Raw genomic sequence first — 21,025 nt, 5'->3', positions numbered from 1 at the left:
TCAGATTATTGTATCATGTATAATTAATGATCACCTGGATATCGTTGTTATTAAATTCTACGAACGGAGATTTCACAGTTTTACATATATATCATTATGTAAGTTGGTAATTTGAAAAGCCTTTAATCTTAGAACCCCCCCTCCCCGCAATTTTATTTTTGGCTCCAGTAAGTATTTCAATTTTTTGTTTTTTTATATTAAATATAATATATAATATGTTACAAATGTGTGAATACATATAAAAGAAAATTCTAATAATATAAATAATATTAAAATAAATTAAATTAGTAGAATATCATCGATAGTTCTAATGTAGCATTAAAAAAAGTTTATTAAATATTTATTATTAATTTATTATTAAGAAGTTATATTAATCTTATTATTAGAAAAGAATGTTATTTAAATTAAATTAAAGAAAGAAGTATATAAATGCGTAGTATAATAATAAGATTTAAAAAAATGCACTCGTTAATTTTAAATATAATACATCTTTGAATTATAATATATAAACTGCGCGCCAAAGACTGTCAACTTGAAAAGTAATCATAAACTGACGTTGTAATGATAATATTACAAATTAAATTGATCGCAACTTAATGCTATAATAATGATCATCTTAAAATATTGCAAAGAACTTGTTGCAAAAAATAAATAGATTACTACTAATTGAAGGATGTTAAATCTATTTGAAAAGATAATATCTGGCGTTGAGCTTATACATATATCTATGACGGTTTAAATCATCGATAAGGCGACGATGTCCATTCATTGTGATTAATCATGTATAGCCTGCTCGATAACGCGCTGTGAATGAACATAGCGAATAAAAGATAACGCGTTAGTTACGGATATAGTTTTACATCTGCACATGCATTTGATTCTGTTTCGTATATAGATATCTGTTCTACAACCAAATACATCACTGGATATCTTTGTATTGTATATTCAATGAACAAAAATTTCTCTGTAATATTAATACATGTATAAAAGAGAAAAAGAGAATGGAAAAGAAAAATTAATTAATTTTATATAATTATATTTGTGTAATTTAATATTGTAACTAACATAAACGGAAAAATCAATAAGTCGTATATTATGAAGAGTTCTTGTAAATGCAAATACATATGTAGTTATAATTATTTTTTAAGTGACTGATAAATGATGACGATATAACGATTAATAATAATTATGAGAAATATATAATAAATTATTAGATTACACATAAGTAACATACGTTTGCTTATTTATGAATCAAGTGAATACTCTTATTTCAAATATTGGATTGATTTACTATTACAATTAAGTTATAGTATATAAATTAGGCAATTAATGATGAATTATTACGTGAAATGTACAGGAACAAATATAAATAAAGCTTTGTAATATATTTATTCATAATTTCTACGCGATAATGAAGTTTTATAATTTCTATTAATGTTTCTCACAGTAATTTTCAATTTTTATTTACAATTTTTATTTATGTTATTACACACACATATGTCATTTATATTTATATAGTTAACAATAAATTTTTACTGTCTGTATTTATACAATTTATTCGAGAAAATTTTGTAACTTTTATTTATGACATTTATGGTAATGATTTATACATTTTATTTATGATTTCTATTTATTTTTTTTATATCTCTCATTTTTATTTATAAGTTGCTACTATATTTATTCATAAGTCGTACATTTAATGTATGATCTGTCACGAGATGCAATAGATATAAAGTCGTAATGCACGGTTGAAACAGTTACTATCATAAAAACAAGTCGAAAATAATAAGCACAGTTGAGACAAATATCACCAGAGATTAGAACAATATGTGATATTCAACACAAATAAGCAAAGAAACAAACCATATTCAGTCAAAGCAGATCGTGTTTAATGATATTTTTTGCATGAATCTTACAATTTTTAGTTTCAAAACAAATTTCTAGAAGCTTGTTCAAATCTCTCTCAATTTCTAAATAAAAGAAATATATATTATATTATATATTTTGAGGATTTATTGGAAACTAAATTGGCAGACAATACTGGATTTTATGTTATAAAATAAAGAGTGTATTATATTATAATAATTCTTTCAAATCATAAAAAGTTCTGTTTTTAAGGTAATGGATACGACAACAATCTACATGCTTGTAGTTTTTATTCTAAGTTTATTTATAACATTTATGGTGCAGTATTAAAAAATAAGCGATAAAATCACAAAAACATCTGATAGATACAAGATAAACTTGACGCGTAAAGAAGTTAGTTTTTGTTCCGACTTGCAACAGACACCGATAAGTGACGAAAATAGCTTCTATACCCACAATGAAATATCCTCTCCTTTGCGACTGATCAAGTTATTTGTGCTAACGAATTTGGATAATGCAGGAGACTAATCTTTTACGTAACAAATGAAAATATATGTAACTTCCATTTAAGTTCCATACAATTCTCTAATCTTTAAAGAAGCACAATAAATGTAGCCACATTTGAATCTCGGCTTATAATTTGTCAATAACTCACACACTTATGTTTATATAATAAAAAATAATAATAAGTAATTAATAAAAGTGAAATAAACAATAAAACTTTTGTATATACAATGATGTAAAATTATATTATTATTTTAAGCTTACGAGGTTCATATATTATAAAGAGAACGATTTTTTATTCTTAACAATTTTATCTTTTTTTAATGTAGTCTTTAATTCATTCCACGGAGAATTAATTATTTCTAAAGTTGAATTGAGCTACACACACACATATAATATACATATATATATACACATATATATATATAATATATTGTATAAAGAAGTTATTTAATATATCGAAATTACATATAATTATGAGAAAGGGACGAACACATGTATTATAGTAAATAAAACAGAATGACACAAAAGGCACTTGATTAATAAGAATTTTTGTTCATATATAAAATAATGTAAATTTATTTAAATATACTTTTGTTTATTTAAGGAAGTACAGGAACGAGTATAAAATACTAGTAATTTGTTACATTTTTACGTGGTAACTAATTAATCCGCGGTCGTTTGCTTTTAATTAAGGAATTAATCAATCCTACCCAGAGATTACGAAAGTTTTGGATCTTATGTTTATATTCTAGACTTTTTTTAACTCATTATATTAACTACGGCCGTTCTTCTAACAATAAAGTGGTATAGTTTACTTCTGATTTGCATAACTTGCAGAATTCTTCTTAAGTGTGATAGAAATTTTTTTATTTTTTAAAATAATTTAAGAAAACTAAATTTTCATCACTATTTTTCCATCACTATTTGTACTTATTAGTTGAAAAATGTTATTTATTTTTGGAGTCCTGGCAATAACAGCGACAGAATAACAAAATATAATTAAGACATGGTCAAGTTTATTACATGCCTACACGTTTTAATGAGTTGTATACTGCCGAATTCCTGCTGACTGGCTTCGAAATAATGCCGGCTAATTTACTACTTAAAAGTAACCGCGGCATAAGTTGGCCGCAAGGCGCCATACGTTGCTTCTAAAAATGGATTCCCGGGCTATAAAGCCGAGCGAACTTTTGTCGGCGAACAAGTCGACAAAGTATGGCGAATAAGTGCCGCAATTATACAATAATGTTTTTCTAAGAAAAAAATTAATTTAAAAAAATGTGATAACAACATAAAAACAGAAATGGAGCAAATAAAGAAAATTATCTAAATAATAAAAATAAAACAAATAATGTCTTGAAACATTCCAAACTGCTTATAAAATGTATTTTTCGGTAATCAAAAGCTTCTCTTATGAGAATAAATAAATTATATTTATATTAATATTCTTATTCGTTTGTTATTTGATTTTCAATGTCCTTTCCATTGCTTTGCAAGAATATTGAGTTTTGAATTTATTGTAAAAAACTTTAAATAATTACAAATTAAAGGACTCTTGATATATAAAATATATTAAGAAGAAAAAAAAGACTATTGAGTCACATCTCAAATACAAAAAAATCACATATATTAATTCTCCTTGGAAATAACAAATATATTATTAAAAATACAAATACAAAAAAAAACGCTAGGACATTTTAAATTAAAAATAACGCACAAAGATTCATATATAAAAATAAAAATTTAAAAATAAAGTAACAAGAATAATCAGGCTAATGAGAGCTATTCCGCGGTTATTGGTGCGACAATATATAAGATATGTTAGAGTGTGAATATTATATACCACGTAAGTAGTTCCCCCCCCATTGCGCGCCGAACATCCGTCGAACTTAAAACGCAAATCTATTAACTACCGTAGTAATATCACAAATTTTTGATGCTTATAGCATCTAACAAGATCTTAATAATATGTTTAAAGACATATTAAAATCTTAAATTAAATATTAAAGAAAGAAATAAATTTAAAACTGAGAAAAATAAGAATTTGTGAAGAATATCACGAGTTGGCGTTTCGTCCCGGCTTCCACTACTAGACTCATCAGTAAGGTAACGTAGTGGGAGCCTACCTTAGACGCCTGGGAGAGATGTTAGAAAGAAGTTCTATATAAACAAATAATCATGTAATTCAGCACTTGCGAGAATTGACAAGATTAACTATAGACCTCTATTGGCAAGTCGACGTAACTACTTACGTGGTATATAATATTCACACTCTAACATATCTTATATATTGTCGCACCAATAACCGCGGAATAGCTCTCATTAGCCTGATTATTCTTGTTATTTGAAATTTTCGAGAGTCTTCTTTATTTTATTTGTTAAAAATAAAGATTTAAATAAAAATTAAAAAACTTTAGTTTTACATATGTTGTATATTAAATTATGATATAATTACAGAAAATATTCAAAAGTATACGAACTCTATAATTAAAGGTAATTGAAGAATGAAAGAAGAAACAACAAAGAGTAATTAATTAATGATAAAATTATGGAAATAACTTAAGCAATAATAATTTATTTTCCGGAAATAGTTTAAATATTATAACAAGTAGTTGCAAATTAATTTTATACGGCAAAATGCATTCAAAGATATATTATAGATCTAAAATATCATGGATATACATATTCTTTAATAATTGAGAAAACTTTCGTAATTTTACTTGGAAATTTTAAAGCACGGAGCTTTGCAAGTCATCAACGAAGTATAAATTACGTAAAAATTCTATCGACACTGTGCGGTAACAGATGGGAATAATTAAACAATACGATAATTCCAAAAGCGGTACTATAAAAACGAAGTTTTCGATTGCTTTGTGTTCGAAGCTAATGCGTTTAATATAGATCTTTTATTAGTATCTTAGTGATAATTCGTTATTGATAGATTAATAAAAAGATTGTATCATCTCTTGACTTCTTCATCTAGACTTTTCTTAACTTTTACTCTGGACCATCCCCCCCCACTTTTCCCAGTTGCAGCAACCATTCGGGTGATCCATGATGGTCCACTCCCACATTAAGCAACCCCATCCATCTTTCGATCGATCTATTTTACTGTTGCAGTACCAAGAGTAATTTCACTGCTCCATCAACCTATATACGTGCGGGACCACTCGGTTAAAAATCGTAGCGTATAGTTTCCAAGTTTTGCTTTGAATCTTGATATGCGACGTGGCATTCTTAGTTTTTAGAAAACTTTTCTTTTCTATAATCATGTACCTACCATGTTTCATGATACTAACGAAATTGAATGTTTTGTGGAAATTATAAATATCTGTACTTTTGTCATTTTAGTTAGTCTAAAAATTATACATTATGCTACATTATTTTAAAAAGAAAATTGTTTAACTCATTTTTTATAAATTATCATACAGCAATATAATGTATAAATTTAAAATATTTTTTATTTAAAGGAAACAAAATATATTAAATAATGACAAATTGATAAAGAAATTAAAAGGAACGTAAAAAAAACGTACATTATTTGTAAAAAAAATAAAAAGTTATGGTTTTTGTATTTAATTTTTTTATTCAATGCATATTTCATAAAAGTAATTTTAAATGTTAATTTTTATACATTTAAAATAATCAATGAAAGAAAAACTATAGAAACGGGGATCTAATTTTAATAGAAACGATTTGTATTTCGATATGTCATGACCCCCGCATGGTGATGACCCTGAGTAAGTTCTCGTATATTAACTTATACCCTTTTTACTAAACGACTGTAACTGTTGTTTTTCCTGATCAATTAATTATACAAATCAGTGTAGAAGAAGTACTGAATATTTAAAACAGAGTTACCAAAGATTTATCTTATTTCGAACAGCCATATAACTTTTGCAAATAATTATATATTTTTTACAATAATTAGGATATATAAGCTGCTTTCTTTTTAACGACACAGTCGACACAAATATCGTTCTATCTTTCTCTTTTGTTGAATATCGTAAAGGAACGACGTTTGTGTCGAATGTGTTTTAAAAGAAATGTAGTTTAAAAGAAATGTGCTTTAAAAGAAAAATAGTCGTTAGCATTTAGAGTTTCGCTGAAACACGATTAAATTCTCGAAAGTTAACAGCTATATTATTCTGATGGTTATTATATACGTAATCTTGCTTGTCAAATCTCTAACACATATATGTGACAGTATCAAGATTGTTTCAATTACTCCTAATCTAATCTTGTGTTAGAAATTGAAGAAAACTATTTTGTCCGTGGTAATCAGTATAATAATGACGTTTCATAATTTCCTAATTTCCTAATTTCGGGCTTTTGGGCTTTGCATTGCAATATCTTTTCATACCCACTCGAACAGAATGTGGAGTTAAAGCACGTTCATTGTATAATCGAAACCACGGTTATCGATTAAACTTATTAGAAACTCAATTGGCGTTTCTGAGATACGGTAATCTAAAATACTTTCAACTTGACAGCTCGCGTATAAATACCGATTCGCCTCGTTGCTTGCTGCACGCGATATGACCGTGTTTATTGATATGCTAATGTAGTAGACTTTTTAAGTTTTTTACGGCGTTTCTTATGTTTTATTTATTGCTCTTATTCACAGAATATTAATTATTTTCTTGTAATCTACTATTATAAAACTATTATTAAATTTATAATCTTTTAACTAAAAAGTATAATATATTATTATAAATTAAAAATTTTAATTTTTTCAATCATTTATTTTTTCGATAGGTAAAATTAAAACCTTTATATTTAAAAAAATATTTATTTCTGATAAATCTCTGAAATTTTTTAAACATTTGGAAAAAGCTTTAGTACATTTGTATACTGAATTTTTCGTTTGCTCCCGCCTACCATTCTTTATATTTTCCAATAATTTCGACGTTTTGATCGAAAAGCGCTCGTGAAAATTCCACTATCGTTCATAAGTTAAACCTTCGAAAGTTAAAAAAAACTTTACAGAATGAGACGAGATTTCCCGCAGTCATTTATTTTTGCCGTCCCAATCAAAATATTCCGATAGAAAAGCCAGGACCATATTTAGTTATCTACGCTTGTATTCAATCATCGTGTCCTAGTTTTGTCACAGCTAGCAATTTTTCAATTGCGATATTTACCCAATAAAAGAATAGAACGGTTTTCTTTCTGTTTATCAATATTTCTTATGTTTATTTTTACTTTATACTAATTATTTACTTTAAGTAAAATAAATATCAATAATCTCAAATAAATATTTAAAGTTCTTAACTGGCAAAAAAAAAATAAAAGTAATTTATTTCTTACAATACATATAAAATAAAAATGTATTTAAAAAAATTTATTTGGAATTTTTCATTTAGTTTGGATAAATTATTCTATTTTTTATTCTATTCATTTAGTTTGGATAAATTATCCTTTTCTTTATTCTATTCTCATTCATTATTCTATTATCCATGCAGTTACATATAAGAAACGTACATTTTATAAGAGTCAATTGTAAAATATCAAAAACTTTATATCTTATTATCCTAAAAAGTAACTAAAGGGATTTTAAATAACTAAAACTAAAACTAGAACGAATTTTTAAATTTACCTACTAATAAATAAAAGTAAATGAAGTAAATAAATAAGTTTCAAAACTCAGATTAATATTTTTTTACAAATTTTATGCAAAAATTTAGAATATATCCTAAAGTTTAAAACATATATGTATCTTAAACTTGATGTGAAATTAGCACATAAGGTTAACAATATACTTGTATTTTCAAGTAAGCATGAAGAATATGGTATTGTATATGTATATTTTTGAGCTAATTTCACATTGTGACAGAATGCAATTCACTTAAAATGCACCGCAACACGCTTCTGTATTCAAGCAAAGGAAGCAATATTGAGATATAATGCTAACTGAGCAAAATTACGTTAGAAAACAAAATACAGAATTATTCCTGAGAGGCAAATTACATTTCCTTCACCTCAAATTTAACGTGCCGCTTTTTTCAAACAAAAACATATTTTGAGCGTAATAAATTGCATCCCGATTGCATCTGGCGTTCATCGATCGTTTATTGATCTTATCCATGTCTGAGTCAGAAATGATCCCCATTTTAATTTCTTGTTCACCTTTCTACTATTAAATTATATTCATTTATTCGAATGAGGTTCAAATCCGACAACGCAAACGTGGCTTTGAAAAACAAATTTACAGCAATTTTGATTGACTTTTTGATTATCTTTTTTAATTATCGTTTATTAAAATTAAAATCAATTAAACCAATCTCCATCTGAAATTTTTTTGTAAAAGTAAAACGTAGGTTATAAAAACACAAAAAAGTAGATAAGCAGATTCGTTTTGTTGGAAATACTGTACGATGATAAAACCGTACCTCAACAATGGATTGTTATTGTATTTTACAAGCGTTGACAATGTGTTGTAAATATGATAGTTGTGATTTTGAATGTAATACATATAATATTATTATTTTATTGTTATTAATTATTATATAACTAACTGATATTGTAGAAATTATGTTTATTATTTTGCTTCATGTTTCAGATCATCTCGTGTATTATTTTCCACTTATCTGATAAAGTATTAAAAATTGTTTACAAATATATCGAATATTATTGCTGTCATTGTTGTATTTAATCTTTAAATCATGTTGATAATATAGTAGCGATTGATATAATAAAATATCTTTCACGGAATTTAAGGAGAGTATTACGGGAGATAACAAAGGATATATCGATTCTGAATCAAGCAAAAGTCAAGTGAAATTGAATTTGCCAATACAGAAAGCTAACTCCCAGAGCTTTAGTCGAGATATGAACTATAAGAAGCTTTTATGGAGTAACATTAGAACACCAAGTGAAAGCCAAGGCAAACAAATTTATATCCGCTTACGAAAGGATGTTTCCTGGAAAGTAATGGAAACGATTAAGCAGTAACATATTTTTCTAATAAAAATCTTTTAACTTTTCTGCTGTGGTTAAAATATAATTAATCATTTACAAAAAAGAGAGAGGTGTATCCTCTAATTGTTTTCTCATGTTTTAGAAAATGTATAGAGAAATATAGATTGATCTCTTCTCTCTCTATGAACTTTTTGCTAGTAACCTTTACAACAGATATATTATATGTACAAATATAAAAGTAATTTTTTATATAATTTCAGTTTTTTTAAAAAATTACATATATATTAATTTGTCAAAAATTTTTGTTTTATAATGCAAAATCTTTATTTTTATATTATGTCTTTTTATTCTTTTTTATCATTGTATAAAATTTCTTTTTAATAATAATAATAATAATAGTAATTTTTTTCCGTTTATTATTTCTTTTTTATCTCTTGGCTGTCTTTTATTTCAACACGCATTTCAGATTTATTTATTCGGTCTTTTTTTATTTTTGAGATAAAATACGATTATATACCATCATGGTTGTAGACAGGAGATACCATCAATAAATGCGTTATTCATCATCGATCGAAACACCCGGTGTAAAGAATCGATCATCCCTCGATGACGGAGATAAATGTGATCATTGAGTATTATTCATGCATCGATAGCGCAGCAAACACACTTTGTGTAAAATCGTCAATACATACTGCATTGTAGACATTTTTATTGTTACATGAATAACATATCCGGATACTTAATACATCCCTCTTTACATATTAACATTTCTTCAGATAATGAAATAACATGGCTCAAAATACTTTCGTTGAAACTAATTGCTGTATTAACTGCGTAACAACAATAAAATGAATACACTGTATTCATATTTATCATTTCATATTTGTGTATGCAGTCACATAGAACAATATTTTTCTTCTAGGCTGAAATAGTTTCATACTATGCGCTAATAGAAAAGTGTTAATGCAAGTGATGTGAGTCGATGCATGGTCAGACACGAAGTACGAAGCACGGAATTAGCTTAAGAGAGAGGTGTGCGACTATAATTCATGAGACCAATCGATAATAAAGTCACGACATGAGAAAGCGACTGTTTGTCGCATTCGTTGTCTACATTTAAGGTTTATTGAAATGGATTTACATGTATAAAGGACATTGATCAATCAATCTTGCCTAATATTGCTTTCACACGATCGATCTTTGTAGAGTAGCATGAGTTTATCTTTAACAATAGATACTAAAAATTTTATTTAACCTTTAATATGCGAGCTTCTGTATACATATACAGGGTGTTCCAATTTAATTGACCCCTTCAAATGTAGCTCAAATAGTGTATTTTAGAAAAAAATGTTTTAGACAAAAGTTGTATGACTTCAAGGGGGACATAAGATGGTACCATTGATTTGATCTTGAGTGGCGTTGGTCAGAGAAAGGTCAGAGGAAGGTCACTCAAATTTTTTTAAACAAAACCCCCTAATTTTTATTGCATATTCTTATAGCTTATCCCTAAAGCTTTCCAACATATTAATATATTAGCTGCGTTCGGTAATAGCAAATCTGAGGTGTCGGAGTGCTCTTATATTATAGCATATAGTATATCACGTGCACTATAGAAAAAGAGCATTCCGACGCGCGACGCCTCAGATTTGCATTGTCGAACGCAGCTAGTATATAGTAAAATAAATCCAAGTATAAAATCTTCTTGCAAACTCTCTTATTTTCCAAAAACAAAAAATATGGATCAGTGGATCAGGCTATTGAGAGTCAAACGTGGTTCTTATTACGTAATTGTCTATTTATTCATAAAAATCTTGAACGTTTCGACTCACTTTGGAGTCATCTTCAGCATACATAATCTCTATATATCCTTAAAAGTTGGAGATAAAGTCACCATCAAATTAGCCGATCTGATGTACAATCTCAAACTTCAAAGAAACGTCATTTAACAAATGTTCAAGGATATATAGAGATTATGTATGCTGAAGATGACTCCGAGTCGAAACGTTCAAGATTTTTATGAATAAATAGACAATTACGTAATAAGAATCACGCTTGACTCTCAATAGCCTGATCCATTGATCCATATTTTTTATATAGTAAAATATTTTTTTTCATTAATTACTTTCCAAATTTTAAGACTTGAAAGTTACAGTACCGATTAGCATTATCCCTAGGTGTCCAACTGACGGCTAAAATCTTTTGTTTAAGATTATGATCTGAATAACTTTGTCAAGATCAAGGCTAAGAGGTTGTACCTCTTATTTTCATTTTTACATAAAAATAAATTTCAGTTCAAAAATGAAAATAAAAGATGCAATCTCCAATGACAATTGTCCTTGACAAATATTATTAAAGTCATGACTCTGAACAACATTCAAGAGGTTGTAGCTGTCTGTTAGACATTTAGGATAATGCTAAATGCTGGCAATATTGTAACTTTCAAGCCTTAAAATTCAAAAAGTAATAAATGAAAAAAGATTAAGTGTTTTAAATAGCTCTCGAAATAAGCTACAAGAATGCAATCAAAAATGTGGAAAAGTTAAATAGAATATTTAGCAATCAGTAATATGAATTAATAATATATAAATATAAGAAATACAAAAAATAACAGTATTACATACATTAAATAATATCATGATTATTTTGAGAAAATGCTTCAACAAGAAATAAAATATTTTTAAAGAATAGTTATTGATAATTTAAAGCATAAATAAAATGTGCTCTATGTACAATTTTATAACTTATATTGGATTTTTGAAGAAGTTCGCAAAGTTTTTTTTAGTTTAAAGTTGTATATACAATATCTTCGTAAATAATGAATGAAATTTAAATTTAAAAAAAAAAAGGATTTTAAAGCTAGCAATCTCTACTTTCAAAAGCTTACCATATTTTTTAAGTTTATGTGAGTTTGATAATTTTTACATACCAAAATAAACCACGAGCTGAAAAAGATGGACAATTTTCTTTTCACTTTGTGGGTTTGTAACGTGCCGAAAACAAATTCTAGCAAATTTTTTACTATCTATCGTAAAAGATTGATGCTTTCCCTATAAATCGTTTTTTAAAAATATTCTTACGATTTTTGGTTATCGCGCAAATTAAATAAAAAGATCATTTTGACTTTAATTGCTCGTAACTCCGTTAAAAATTGTCGTATCGCAATTTAAAAAATAGATTCTAAAGCTGAAACTTTACTCTATCAAAAGATCTTTTACACATATGTGTGAAATAAATATATCTATATATTGGGTTAAAAAAATGCCACGAATTTTTTCCCACACCCAATAATACATATAATTATATTTTTTAATAACTTGTTTCAAAATTTTTTGTCTTAATTTAACTTGGTTTAAAATTGTCAGTATCTTAATATTTCTCGATGTTAAAACTCTTCTCAAAGGTACTTAAAAATTTTAGCATTTTGCTGATGCAAAAATGGGTCATTCAGTATCTAAAAATATATCCAATAAAAAAGTTTACAACGATATGACTCGCATATTTATTATGCCAGACTGAAATTAATTAAAACTGTTTAATTAACAGAAACTGTTTCGCTGTTCTTATCTGACCATGAATCGGCTTTCCACTTATTCTGTTATAGAACGTGTCTCGACATTATTAAAGTAGCAAGGCGCGATTTTCTGGTTTCAGCGGAAGCAGGAATCGCTGCAGCGGCGGAGCTGAAGCAGCCGGAGGAGAGAACGGAAGAGGAGAAAATGGCACTGTTGGGCAGACCGCGTCTAGGCGAGGTGTTCCGAGCGCAAATCAGGATTAAAGAATCCAAAGAGTTCAAGAACACTGTGGATAAGCTAGTCCAGCGAGCAAACGCCTCCATAATACTCGGTGAGCTTCTAATACGATTTCTTCTTGGAACATCTGCTGTAAAGTCTGAAGATTACAATCATACGCGCGCGTATACACTCACATATAGTGTCTTTTTGAACTTTTTGTAGCACAATTGAGAAGTAAAATATCAACTTATATTTCCTAAATAATAAGATGACGTTTTGTAGACAAAAATAGATGTCACTATGTTATATTTTTATGTCAGCCTACTATTTAATTTGTTAATTTTTGGAAACATTTTTCTCAGAAACAGATTTTTTAATAAAAATATTCAGTAAAACAATGTCTTTTAAAATAACTTTTAAAATAATTTTGTCTATAAAATAACATATTTAAAGTTCATCAACATTGGAGGCGGACACTTCCATAAAATTTCTTATTAGTTTTTCATAAGAAGTCACATTCATTCTGATTGTGTCATCCAGTTCGAAAAACTCGTATAAATATGTAAAGGAGAAAATCTTTTAAATAGACTGCGCTAAATGTTTCCGGTTAATAAATAATTTTATAGTTGCTTATTATATATTATTTTATAAAGAATCTTTATATAAATAATAACCTAATATAAAGTACCTAATATAGTCTCAGATAGCATACAATATTTATAGAATATTCACAAAATATTTATAAGATTTATTTGTAATATTTTATAAATATTTTTATGGTCTTACATTGCATAGATTGTAGGTATTTATTATAAGAATTATGAAATATTTATCGTATATAAATTATAGTAAATGTTATGTGTGAAAATACTTAATAAGACATAATCAGCTCACAAGGGGACGCTCAAGCTAGTATATCACGGATTTGTTTGAAAAAAATTGAGGTGATACTTTGAGACAAAAATATTTAACCGTGTTTCGGCATTTTACTCCATAGAGCCCCGATTGGTAAAAAAAAATTAAAGTTCGATCCCTGGAGTATGCATTTTTTTTTTATTATCATTTTTATTTTATTATTATGATATTACTGTAAAAAATAATATATTTTAAACTATTTATATCTATTAAAACCTTTTTTTAACTATTAAGAAAACATTAATTATTAAATGTCTTCTAGCATTTCAATGAAAAATTTTACATCATAAATGTATATTATTTTTTTATTGTTATTATTCAAATTTTGAAATTTTCTTAAAATTGTTTTTTAAGTTCATTTATGCGTTTAATTTATGCGTTTAATGTAATAAATGAAATTAAAAAACAATTTTGAGAAAATTTCAAAATTTGAATAATAACAATAAAAAAATAATATACATTTATGCTGTAAAATTTTTCATTGAAATGCAAGAAGATATTCAATAATTAATGTTTTCTTAATAGTTAAAAAAAGGTTTTAATAGATATAAATAGTTTAAAATATATTATTTTTTACAGTAATATCATAATAATAATAAAAAAAAAAATGCATACTCCAGGGATCGAACTTTAATTTTTTTGACCAATCGGGGCTCTATGGAGTAAAATGCCGAAACACGGTTAAATTTTTTTGTCTCAAAGTATCACCTCAATTTTTTTCAAACAAATCCGTGATATACTAACTTGAGCGTCCCCTTGTCAGTGAAAAATATTTACTAAAAATATGTATTTATATTTATCATAAATATAAAACATTTAGTCTATAGTTTAACATTTTCGAATAACGCGCTTATATAAGATATGTATAAAATATTGAATTCCTAAGATGATATAGGTAACAATAATTTTATCAAATTATAAATTAAAAACAAGATTGTCATGAATAAAAATTATTGTAAAATTATGCGTTAGTCGGAAACTTTTAACAATAACTCAAGCACTGTGACTGAATTAAGGATCAGATTTAGGCATTAAATATAAAGCGTCTGATTATGTAATTATAATTATGACAATTGTAATAGCTGATTGTAAGATAGAACATTGTATTCCCATGTTACACATGTTTAATAACTCCTTATTAAACCATAAGAAACAAGAAAGAGCGATTAGCAGGGAGAAAATGTGGATGAAAATTTTAACTAATTCTTATGACTGTTTCGTATACATATATATTTATATAAATATAGTAAAATTTCTACTCGTAGTTTTTCTTTACAAGAAGTTTTCTTCACCAAGCTTCTGCCATGAATTTATTATTGAACAGTCTGCACGTCCAATTCGAACTTGCTTGACTTAATCTTTCCCAATGGAGAAATGCGTATCACGGGACGCGCGAGCATCTAGATTGAGCCTCTTTAAAAATGCAACTCTGAGGAATGCAGCATTATGTAGAGGCTCGTGAAATTCAAGACTCCCTCGGCGCCATATGCATGATTCTCACGTTTCTGCATTTCCTACATTCACTGCCACCTTAAATTTTTGCTGCATTGGCTATGCAACCGTTTCAGAAACATATTTCTTACATTTCTTTACATCTTGAGCAGCATTTCTAATATGCGCTAAGCTAAAAGCATGAATTGCAAATAAAAATTTTCATTGTAAATTGACATTTAATATGTAATTATAAGTACTTTCAATGTAATTATTATTTTTATATTACTAACGCATATATATTATAATATTTATTTTGTATAAAAAAAATTAATACTTTAATAAGACTTAAATTAAAACTGGTAAATTTGTAAATAAGATCCTCATTTGCTTAAATTTTATTTGTGTAAACAAATTGGTACGAAATAACAAAATCCCTCGGAATGGCGCCATTATCACCACCTATTACGAATTCGTAAATTTCCAATGAAAGCCTTAAAAATAGCCACGTTGAATTCCCTTTTGCGACTTCAAACATAGAAAACAATAAAAATCACGAAGATATCAGGAACGAGCTGTTTTCTATTGCCATTTTGGTTCATTTCCTCCTCGTGCTCGCTCCCCGGGAGGCTTTTCTTTTCTTCACGGCAGGAAGTTATTCCACGTACTTTATGTTCCTCAAAGCATCTCTGAAAAGCTTTGGTGAGAGCTTTGGTCAAGAAATCGAATTTACAAACAGCAATGAAACTTTATTATTGTGATAATTTTGTTCGACACTTAATAAATACCTAGTTTTTATTAATGACAAAGTACTTGTATAGTACAATACGTAAAATATTTAAAAACAAAAGTATACTTTATTTGATAAATATTTATTACAAAAATTAAACGAGATGAAAACAATTTAATTTTCTCTCCATGGAAAAAAACAATTTATTAAAACAATTAAAAACTTCACCAATTTGGCAAATCTACATTGTATAGATAAATGAAATTAACGGTTATCGGATAATTATATTCATTGTAATTACAAAAATTTGTTAATACTTACAACAAAGATAACTTTCTATGAAAATTAATCCAATATATAGATCAAAATTTTTTTTAAAACTGGCTAAGATAGCGACTTTTGCTGCTATAATGAAGGAAACTAATTGTTATATCAGGAATTTGTACTGTAAAAACATTAATTAGTACTTACAAACATAATTTCTTTATTAAACTATCAAATCTTCTTAGTTATAAATGTTAAATTCACGCAGCAAGCTGTAGCTTTACTGAACCATCCAATTTGTATTTTTCCGTATATTTTTCACTTATTCTATCCCTTTCTCTGTCTCTCTCAATGTATATATGTATATATACTCGTGTAGAAATGGAATCGATTACAGTGAGAAGGGAATATCACGTTGCCCTATTATATAGTGCTTTTCTTTGTCCGGTTTTCCTTTCTGCATGTTCTGCTTTCACTCGGCCTGTGAAGCGGAATCGCGGAAAAGCATTTTTCGACTTTTACCTTCTATAGCGCTTCATTCGCTTGTTCGTCACGATTATATAATCACGATTATGTACGAATGTGAACAAAAATGAAATTTTATAGCATTCTTTTTACTGCATTCAGTATTGAGTCTTTATTGAAGGAACAGACTGAATCCTTTGTTTGTTTATGCATAATGAGCGGGGACTGTCGTAGTTTACTAAATAATTTCTGCAACAGCATTAACTATTTTAAGAATTAGGTAATCAAGAATTATTATAAATCAATTTAAATAATTGTTAATATGAATTAAAGAGTTTTAAGATTATAAAATTAATTTATCTATTGCAGTATATTTGAAATATATGTCTCTTTCGTTTTCAGTTTTTCTAAAATACGTATATAAATTCTAAAATTTTATTTTTAGGCACAAGTTCTTGGAAAGAACAATTCATGGAAGCGCTGACTGTCAGTAGGGGTGATGAGGACGACGCAGAGGGTGAAAACGGTCAACCTTCCTCACCATCCGCGATGGATTATCTTATGCACTCACTTACGATCTTTTGGAAGGTTCTCTTTGCCTTCGTTCCACCCACAGGTAAAAAAAATATCTTTTTATATTAATATTATTGTCTATTTGTGTATATGAAATGAACCACTTTAATGTACATCCTAATTTTTCATTATTTCTTTAAATTTGAAACATTTTTTATTATCATTTTTCTTTTATTTTGGATAAAAGTGTTTTAAATGCAAATTTTTGCGTTTTATATAAGATGTCAATGTTATCGAAATTTTGTAAAATATAATATTTTTATATCATAATATTTGTTGAATAATATTTTTTTTAATGCTTCAACTTTTTGCATGAACATTCTGAATAAAAAAATATTATATTAAGTGATCAATAGTTTACAAGACATTTTATATTTTATTATAACAAATTCAAATATGAAATAAAACCTATAATAATTTATTTATTATTAGTATACTATTCATATTTGTTAAATAAATTAGTTCCTTATATTATTTTTATGTACAAAAATTGCACAAGAAACTTCTTATTGATGATTCTTACAGCACAAATGGTAAAAATATTTGTCCAACAATTTTATAAATTCGATTAGTTTTGTCAATATGCGAAAAGATATTTTTAGCACCTTCGAAATAATATATATTTTATCGTGAATACTAATACTGTGGTTTTAATCTACATGAAAACGTTTATAGATACAAAATTGTCATTGGCTTTAACATGATAAAGATAAACCGAATTTCAATCAAAATGTGTTTATGATGGCGCAATCTGCAAAACGGAAAACGGTACACTTAAACTCTCTCACGAGATAATATTTTTTAATATTCACGTGCGGACGAAAAGATTAATTACAAATCGATTTATAATTAATGCGATATTTTTCGAAAAATAACTGTGAAATTTTAAAACTATTGTAGGTTATTCAGTAATCCATCTTAACAGTTTGAAGAACACGAAGATATAGTAGATATTATCTTTGTGCAAAAACAAAACTGAAGAAACTCGGCTACTTGTAACCAAATACTTTGATTATAGGATTTTATAAAAGGTTTGAAAAAAATCGATTCTTTTTGTTTGTGTAATTTTATGTCTTAAATTTCTCACGGATTTTATTGGTTTTTTTTATTTTTGATATTTCTGATGATTTTATATTTTAACCCCTTTTCCTGTATTTTTTGAGATATGGAAGAGCTTTTCTGCATTCTTTAGTCATGGCTCTACTTCCATCCAGGTGAAAGAAAACGAGGAAAGACGGTAAGAGGAGGATAAAGGGCGAGGAGAAGACGTGCTTTATTTCAGCAAGCACAATCGCAAAGACCTGCTGAACTCTGCAAAAGCTTTGGAAACTACTGTATCGAGCAACGTAATTTCACCTTGTTTATCTTTCTCTTCTTTTTTACCCGTCATCCTTATAGATCAACGTTTCTATGCAGAAGTACAAGGTGCAGAATTGTATTTACTCTTCCTCTCGCTTCATCTTTTATAAACAAAAAAAAGCTTTATTTCCGCACAGCCGGAAATTATTGAAGTAATCGAGGAATTTCTCTGATATTGAAAATAAATCCTAATTTAGAATATAATAAATAAATGTTCCTATTTGTTAACAAAGCTTAATTAAATTAAACTAAAAATAAACTTTGTTATATTAATTGAATTAAATAAGCAAACAGAATAGAAAATTAAAAGAAAAGTACAATAATATACCGAGAGAGATGTTTTGGTTAAACTAATAAAAAATTCAAAATTGCATTTTGGTGAGATTAAACAGAATTTCTGATTATCATAACTATTTTCTGGTTATTGTAATCAAAAATTCTATTTGATTTTACTAAAATACCATTCTAATTGAATCTTTTTGTTGATTTAACCAGAATATTTTCTTCTGTGTAATAATAGATATTGTAATATCTCCATTTTTTACAATTCCTGATTATACATAAAATATTTTGCTATTACGATTGCAATACTTTCCAGATAAGCTGAAATTTAGAGTTATGTAACTGCAGGTTATGCAACCGTAATATGTGGTTGCAATAGTATCAGCGAGATTTATGAACACATCGCATTACTAAATGCAATATTCCGCAGGGAGAAGACATGTTACCAGAAAAGCCTGCAAAATCTGAAGATGATAGTTGAATTTCCAAGAACTTAATTTGCAAGTTATGTATACATAAACGCAGAGATATGCATAATCTTAGTTTAACGGTTTTTTTTTTTTAAGAGATGTTCGAAAATCCTAGGAACATGTACGTATATTACACAGGCAAATACGCCACATGTACAAACGAATAGATAAAGAACGCTACTACACATACGGCTATACATTCTTCTCTGTGCTCTCTCACGAAATTTTCACGAAATTTCTGCGTGATTTATGGTGACCTGTGCTTCTATACTCTTTTCCAAAGTAAATTTCGTTCGGAATTTATGGCAATAGTACAAAGTAATGAGATACTAAACACAATTTTCTTTAATAAAAATTAAGAGTTGATACATTTCTCGCGACGGATAATACGAGTACGTTCGAGTAAAATAAGTAAATTAGTAGAAATCTTTTTTAAAAAATTATTTTTAGTACTGTTGATAACATCATACATTCTGTTTTATATTAGAAAGGTTTCTAACTTGAAAAGAAAATGTGAAAAACTAGGTTACAAGAAATAAGTAGAATTTTTTTAATAAAAGTTTTTTACACTTTAATTACAAATAATAGTATATTATATATAAGAGATCTCTATTGTACTTTAGAGTTTTATACTTTCAGACTTTTTATTTAATATTGTCAACCGAGTTTTTATTCCATCTCGAGAGAATTTCCGAGCTTACTCGATTTTCCGATAATTACATAATGTAATCAATAAGAGCGAGAGTTGCTTGAAAAGACCACGAAACACTTTAATAAATCAGTCGAGTTTAGTATAAAAGTATAGCAAGCGGGTTGCAATAATATACATCGGCCACGTGTTAACAGTAAAACTAACCGCGTGTTTACAGACTCTTTAGCTATATTAACGCCCACGTTCCACCGTAAACGTATCTTTGTATACAGATTCTAATAATAATTTTCTTTTATTGTCACATACATGCAGTGAGAAAGAAAGAGAGCATTTTACTTGCGGCATGGAATCGCGTAAGCCTCACGGCTCTCAAAGAATTTCAAATGTCTTTAATAACAATTCCATAGAAAGCGTTTCGCAAATTTCACATCAATTGTGAATATCTCAGATAATTGTTTGGAGAACATTAGGGGTTGATAATATCCGTGCCATTATGTACCGCTTCAAGGGCTTTTGTCACATGATTTTGAGACATGATTATAATTCTAAGATGATACCTATATATTCACAAATGTGAGAAGATGCTTACTTTTCAAGCATACTGCGATAAAGATATGTTTACGAAAGGAAAGTCGTTTTAAATTTTCACAATAATGTATGTATGGGATTGAGAAAATCCATATACAGTATAATATGCGAGAAAAAAACCTTTCAATATCAGTTTTAATGTAACGTGTGGAGTTGAATGTAACTAAAAGGAAATGGAAAGAGAGAAAAGAATATAACTGAATATAATAAAAATGAAAATAGAATACGTAAAAAGAGACTAAAAATATTTTTAAAAAAGTACACGAGGTAA

At 27.5% G+C, this 21,025-nt stretch overlaps 1 protein-coding gene across 1 annotated transcript in view; it reads left to right on the top strand.

The window, feature by feature from the left end:
- Calx (sodium/calcium exchanger 3) overlaps positions 1 to 21,025 on the top strand; it is a 69,940-nt gene that overhangs the window by 36,011 nt on the left and 12,904 nt on the right. The window contains exons 4-5 of the mRNA XM_018536605.1: positions 12,946 to 13,137; positions 17,276 to 17,446. Of these exons, the coding sequence (XP_018392107.1) occupies positions 12,946 to 13,137; positions 17,276 to 17,446 (363 nt within the window). The remainder of the gene's footprint in view (positions 1 to 12,945; positions 13,138 to 17,275; positions 17,447 to 21,025) is intronic.

The sequence above is a fragment of the Cyphomyrmex costatus genome, unplaced genomic scaffold (genome assembly GCF_001594065.2).
Source record: "Cyphomyrmex costatus isolate MS0001 unplaced genomic scaffold, Ccosl1.0 scaffold100, whole genome shotgun sequence".
NCBI lineage: Eukaryota > Metazoa > Arthropoda > Insecta > Hymenoptera > Formicidae > Cyphomyrmex > Cyphomyrmex costatus.
The sequence above is the reverse complement of the archived record's forward strand: the minus strand, read 5'-3'. Positions and strand labels throughout refer to the sequence as shown.